We start from the raw sequence: 7,146 nt of genomic DNA on the forward strand, positions 1-7,146 counted from the left end.
CCACATGGCCCAAATGGGATGTTGTTCAAAAGATAAATAGTTGTAGATGTACCAAGGGCTTCTGCCCCAATGGTCTTTTTTTATACTTCTAAAAGTAGATAGTGAGGATTCAAGTTTTTAGAGAAGTAAAATAGATGCATGGTGTATTTGAGTTTCTTACCAATTACCAAATACATATATATGATGTATGCGTCTCACAAGGTAAATAAATATATAAATTTGAATATATATATATATATCCTCTGAATTCGGAGGATGCCGGTGTTATATGAGTGGAGGTGTGAGCTTCAAGCCCCCATCATATAATATCGTCTGATATCATGTGGTGAAACTTATACTTTCGGCATCTCTAAATTCGGTCTTAAATTTGAAATCAAAATATAAGAGAGTTTTGTTTACCGACTAATGTCACAATTACTGGTGGGAAAGATGAAAGGAGAGTCCATTCTCATCCCTTTTGGTTACTCCCAGGTAACTCATCATCACACTTGTAAGAAACTTGTAGCTTTTTCACAGATATGTCAAGAGGCAAGGCTGAGTACCTCGTGCACAGGGTAGCATCTTTTCTTTAAAAAACTCTATAATGCTCATTAGATAGAATAGAACTCATAAAGGCATATAGTGAAGGTCGCAATGACTAAAGCAAGTTAATCTGCAAAACACTTCTCCAGTTATACTCCAATCTCCTCCATTGAACAATTGTTAAAAACACATAGCCTTGGGAACTAATATGTTTTCCAAATAATAACTGAAGAATAGTAAGACAGACGCGAAAATTCCAGAAAAATATGTATTATTAAGAAGTAAAAGGTTTGCTTATTAATTATTATTGAATTAAAATAAAAGGCTTCTAAGATGGGGAAATTGATTTGGCCAAACATTGAAACCTTTTCCACTCATCACTAAAACCTTCTTTTATCATAAACTATCCAAATTTCAGTAACATCCATTGTTCATGCATTCCATAATATAAGACATTATGTTTCACGACCAGCCAACTTGATTCATTTTATGCCATAAACTTCCTTTTTGTGGTCCAAGGACTATGCTACACAGTGAGATAGCCTTCCCTTCTCGGAACCCCCTAACCCGGATGAAGGCAGTATTCAATCTCGGAGCTCTGGTATGACTAACAAGATACTCGACCATCTAAAATAACTCACACCTTTGTAGAAAGGATTTCACCCTTTTGTGGAAAATTGTTTCTGAGGAAGTGCTCTCCAACCAATGTCTCGCCGGTAGAACCCTCCTGGCCAGTTGATTTCATCGATAGCTCGGTAAGCTCTTTCCCGTGCCTCTTCAAGATCTCGTCCCTTGGCAGTGACCCCAAGTACACGCCCTCCAGTAGCAATCAAGTTGCCATTGGAGTCGAGTGCTGTTCCAGCATGGAATATCTTAACTGATGGAATGGCATGCTCTGCTTCTTCAAGGTTTCGAATCAAAGTTCCCTTTTCGTAACTCCCAGGGTAGCCGTTACTTGCCATGACCACCACCATTGAAGGTTCAGGGGACCAGTTCAGAGATACCCCAGTTAGCTCTCCCCTACATGCTGCAAGCAGAACTTGTGCCAGATCAGATTCCAACCGAACCATCAATGCCTGCATATCACAAAGAGCAAACAATACGAAAATTTATGTGGCGACAAATAAGATCACGCAAACAGTTATAATATTCCAAATATGGGCAAATGAACCAGCATCTTACGTTTCTCCAACATTTGAATATAAAGCTCATTCTCTGAGTTCTCAATCCTCACCAACCCATTCTATACACTTCAAACAGTTTCCACCAAACCAAACCAAACCCAAAGAAAGATGTTTATTTTGGAGACACAACTCGATAGAGTATAACTTGTTCTCCTTCAACACATTATTATAAGCCATAATATAATTTAAATGTTGGCAATTCAACTAATGTTTTTCCTTATTCCCTTTTAGTCTTTAAATTTTCACCTTTTACCTTCTTTGATAGAGATCATTTTGGTGATCCTCATTTAATTAAACCGTCCCATCTCAATGTGGCTCCAAAGACTTGAAATAAAAAATGATAATGCATCAATGCTATTCATACATGCATATGCCATTTGTCAGATTAAATTATATATGGCACACAAAACTATGCAGGATGGTGGTTGTAATTCACCACTTATTAGAGCATCAAATAATTAACAATGATCAGAAAGAGTTTACTTGGACCATTGGCACCTTCAAACGACAAGATCTTCAATATAGGAGCCATTTTAAGTGAGAGATACGGCGATGAACTTCATAATCATAAAGTACAAACACCAAATTACTTAAACCAAGTAGCAGTTAGTCACTGAAAGACACAAGAATATTGCAAGAAGATGTGAGAACAAAGAGAAGTTGAAAAGGAAAATTACAACCTAAATATAAGGACTAGCCTGCATGATCTGTGCTTTACAGTCCTAACAAAAGTCATTGCCAACCAAAATTCAATTAAAACCAAGGTTTTTTGTTCTTGAATTATGACAAACATATTTTATTAATTTATTAGATAAGTACGAAGCACATTATCTGCAGTTATCCCAACAAAACTCTAGCTGTATAACAGATCAAAGTTTTCAGTGAATTCTGGAAGCCAACCGATGGAAGAGTCAATTCTTATGCAAGTGTCACAAAACTAACAATAGCATTTGAATAATTGAATCATGTTTGATTTTGATTGGAATATCAATTAGATGTATGTTAACTGACCTGGCATTCTGGGTCTCCAAACCGAACATTGTACTCAATTAACTTAGGTAATCCAGACTTCTTCTCAATCATGAGTCCAGCATACAAAACCCCAACAAATTTGCAGCCCTCTTCCGACATCCCTTTTACCGTTGGGAAAATTATAGATTTCATGACCAAAGATTGAAGTTCTTTAGTTAAGACAGGTGCTGGAGAGTATGCCCCCATTCCACCAGTATTGGGCCCTGTATCACCATCACCTACGCGTTTATGATCCTGAGCAGATTCTAAAGGTATTGCATTCTCTCCATCCACCAAAGCAAAGAATGATGCTTCTTCTCCTTCCAAAAATTCCTCAACAATGACACGACAACCGGCAGAGCCAAAAACACCCTTTACAAGCATTAAATCAACAGCTTCATAAGCCTCCTCCAGTGTCATCGCAACAGTAACTCCTTTTCCAGCAGCCAATCCATCTGCTTTGATAACAATAGGTGCCCCTTGCTCTTTTATGTACTTTTTTGCAGCCAAGGGATCTGTAAAAGTTTGATACTGCACAAAATTAAATAAAGCATTTGTAAGAGAGTTTTCTAAAGTCTGGTGAAACAGACTTCATAAATTACAAAATATTAATAAAAATGATCGAGCTAAATTTTATGTAGTTGGGAAAAAGCCGTGGTGGTGGTTGTTGTATCGAGCTAAATTTTATATGTAGGCAATAAATTCAAGCAGGCATGACAACAAGACAATAGAGATGGCAACATTGTCAAAATTATGAGATAATTCTTGGAGCTTGCTTGGTTCAGATTTTTTTCAGCTGATTTAATCCTTAAAACCAATTTAATCAGTTTTTTTTATCTGAAAAATATATTTGAACCGGATGGAATATGATTATATTATAACAACTTAAGCTGGGAAGCAAAAATAAAGTGCTTAAAACATAATCAGGTCTCAAGCTGATTGATTTAAAATAGAGTCATGCTAGGAGCTAAAAACAAAAAAAAAGGAAATCCAAACGAAATTGATGAAAGTGTTTCCTTTACATATCAAACAAATAAAAAAATTTGCAGAAATGTTCAAATTTTAATCCATTTTTTGATGTGATAATCAGAATCAACTGAGCTAATTGTATATCCATGACAAAACAATTCTGATTTTAACACCTATATATATAATAGTACAATATAAGCTTTTACCATTTTCTGTCCAAAAAGGTGTGGCAATGCTCTGAATATGAATGTTAAAACTAAATCAAGCTTACTGAAATTTTCATAGATAAAGACAAAAGAAGGAAACGATACCCTCTACATTGCATTGAGAATTTGAGATAAAGGGACAAACCTTAGCAGTGGGAATTCCATATTTGTCACACAAATTCTTCATGAAGTTCTTGGAACCTTCCAAGGCAGCTGCCTCCGATGAAGGGCCAAAGGTAGGAATTCCAGCCCTAATTAAATCGTTTGCAAGACCTGAAACAAGAGGAGCTTCTGGTCCAACTACAACCAGTCCCACTCCCCATTTATTGCAGAAAGATATGACAGCTGCACTGTCTAAGATTTCAAGGTCGGAAATGCAAGTGGCATTCCCTGAACTAGAAATCCCAGCATTGCCGGGTGCACAAAAGACAGCATCGCAGGAGGGAGATCGTTGCAAGGCATAACAAAGTGCATGTTCCCTTCCCCCTCCACCAATGACCAATACAACAACCCTCTCCTCTACAAAACAACCACCACCAAAAAAAAAAACAAAAAATGGATGGATCAATCAATAACAAAACATGACTTATCAAAAAAAAAAAATCAATGACAAAACATGACCATGTAAAGAAGCTATGCAACCAATATTAAAATAATCTTATGTTTTCAAATGTTGGTTGTGATAAAATACGTATACATACATACATACATACACACACACACACACATATATATATATATATATATATATATAATATCTCAGATTTTACTGGAAACAGTATAAATATTGAAGCAACTTTTATTCTTTGAATGGTTTCTTACTCAATGTAGTGTCATTCTCTCAGTCCTTTACCTCTTTTACTAGAATAATGCAATCCGGTGAAATTTCCTCTATTTAACTCATTAATTTTTATGCATTTAGTCCATATTCCCTTAATTCCCTTTTATTCTCTGCATGTTGGTTTCGTCACATAGTTGGAATCCTCCATCTGGGAAATAACTCATGACCAAGGCAAGTGCACTATAATCTGATTTTCTTTAGGCCACTCTTGGCCTTTCAAAGATAGTTTGGCTATTTGTGTCATCACACGCTTGGGCTTTTTGAGCCCTGGCATGCCTACATCCTACAAGACCAAGAAGCCAAACATAAATGTAGTTATGTATACATGCATACAGATATATATACATATGTTTTTATAGATAGATATACAAAAACATAAAAATATAAAACAAAAGTATATGCAAATATGAACACAATAAAGTAATAAGAATCAAATGGGAGGATTTAATGGTATCTCCAAAATGAGCAGTTGATAATGGCAATCAAAGGGTGATTGAGGAAAGGATCAAACTGAGTTTTACAATTCTTGTACGTTTTTTAGGATTTTGATTGGCTTTGTTGAGCAAATAATTTAGAAATTTCCAGCATGTGTATTTAGCAAACAGAACCAGGCAGCTGTTAGAAATGGACAAATTTGAAGACCCTTAGGTGGATTTTGATAACTGCGCAAAGAAGCAAATATGATTAGTAGTAAAGAATTAGCATGCATGCATTTCAGTTGCCATTATCTAGGGTTTTGGGTTTTGAGGAGTTCAAAAAGTGATTGAACTGTGAAGGAGATTGGAAGCCTAGTGTGGCTCATACACTTAACTTGCCAGTAGGACATTAAGAATGGAATAGTACTGACTTGTAAATTTGTTCTCAACCCACAAAGTCTTTCCCCAACTACCTTGGATTGGTTACAAACTTGTAAATTTGCAATTTACATATTCCGTTCTCAATCAGAACACTTAACTTTTCATCATCAAAATTTAACAACGTTACTAAAAACTGGATCAAAATCCCCAAAACCTTCAATACTACACAAGGAAAATTTTCTAATGGGTCAAAAATCAAATTAGAATCTCAAATATTTATCAAGCTTCAATAAAAATAAAAAATTTAGCCATATCCAAAAACTAGAATCTCCAAAACAATTTCATTGTAGTAGCATTTGGTATTTGCCTAATCGTCTGGTTCTCAAAACTACTATTATAATTTCCTTCATTTTCCCAGGAAACAAAAGGAGAGGGTAGTGAGGGTCTTCTCTTACCAGAAATGTCATTATCCGAAGAAACGGCATTAAACACGGTGGAGAAGGATCGAAACCTGTTTGGAAGGCGAGAATCACAAGGACCTCGAAAATTCGGAGATTTGGAATTGAGTTTCCTCAAGAAGAAATCTGATTGATTGCCGAAGAAGCAGTGACGATGAGTGGCTCCAAACAACTTTGATGAGCGATGGTGATGACAATCCAGGAACTTCATTGAAGCTCCTCCAATGTAGTGTGAAACGCAAGCCATTCTGTTTGTTAACCTAGAAAATCTAAATCAAAGCCAACATCAGTTGTTTTTTAAAAAATTAAAAAAATAAAATAACGACATTCAGACAAATATATAGGCGAATATATATGTGTGTATATATTGATAGATAGGGAGGAGGAAGAGGTGGACATATAAAGCAGTGAGGGTTTTAGATTTTAAAACCTCTGTTGGGGAACGGTAGGATCACTCTCTTCTCCGCCGCTGCCTTGGCACCAAATGTCTCAGACTCGCCGCCGTCTGCGGTGGAGGCACAGTCAAGGTTTTCGAAGAAGTAACCGTCGATCGACAAGCCCCCGAAGTGGCCACCTACTTTGCTTTGGGCTTGAACTTTTCGCCGCCAGTAGGAATCGACGGTCACGGTAGCGAGGTTAGCGGTGTCCGAGGAGAGAGAGCTCAGAAAGTGCTGACAACGTAATTCGCGGATGGGAGTCATTTTAGCCTATTTAGGGCAAGCAAAACGATGCCGTCCGGCTTGTCCTCTTTTTTAAAATTTTTTTATCAACCCTGCTGTATTTAAACATTTTCAAAGTTCTGTTTCCACCGAAAGTGGACATTAATGAGTGTGACTGTTTTCTAACCAAAAAACAAGGTTTGTTACAAGTTTGTTATTGAGGGTGAATTTTGCACTTTATTTTTGTCCAAATTTTATACTTATGTTTGGGAGCATGTCTTGAATTAAAAATGAGAGGATATTTATTTCAAAATGTTAAATTGAATTTTTTTCAATTGACAAAATACGTAATTTTGGAGTAATAATAATTTTTTCATATATCACTTGTTAATTTTATAGTTTGTTACTACCAAGCACATTCATTGATTTATTAAAGGAGATAGTTTGTTACTACCAAGCACATCCATTGATTTATTAAAGGAGGAGATACCATAACAGA

At 36.1% G+C, this 7,146-nt stretch overlaps 1 protein-coding gene across 3 annotated transcripts; it reads right to left on the bottom strand.

The window, feature by feature from the left end:
- Positions 1 to 776: 776 nt before the first annotated feature.
- LOC132294425 (phosphoribosylamine--glycine ligase) lies at positions 777 to 6,680 on the bottom strand. Of its 3 annotated transcripts, none has more exons than XM_059792274.1 (5): positions 6,419 to 6,680; positions 5,986 to 6,236; positions 4,038 to 4,411; positions 2,718 to 3,248; positions 777 to 1,598 (listed from the first exon to the last, which is right to left on the bottom strand). In XM_059792274.1, the coding sequence occupies exons 2-5, from the start codon at positions 6,233 to 6,235 to the stop codon at positions 1,182 to 1,184; spliced, it is 1,572 nt and encodes a 523-aa protein (XP_059648257.1). In that variant the 5' UTR covers position 6,236; positions 6,419 to 6,680; the 3' UTR covers positions 777 to 1,181. The 3 variants fall into 3 exon arrangements, with proteins under 3 accessions (XP_059648257.1, XP_059648256.1, XP_059648254.1); XM_059792273.1 differs by having other exon boundaries at positions 5,986 to 6,248; XM_059792271.1 differs by having other exon boundaries at positions 5,986 to 6,257.
- Positions 6,681 to 7,146: the final 466 nt, after the last annotated feature.

Source organism: Cornus florida, unplaced genomic scaffold, assembly GCF_030987335.1.
Source record: "Cornus florida cultivar Cherokee Brave unplaced genomic scaffold, ASM3098733v1 CherokeeBrave_3.0.0_Hap2_Chr02, whole genome shotgun sequence".
Classification (NCBI taxonomy): domain Eukaryota; kingdom Viridiplantae; phylum Streptophyta; class Magnoliopsida; order Cornales; family Cornaceae; genus Cornus; species Cornus florida.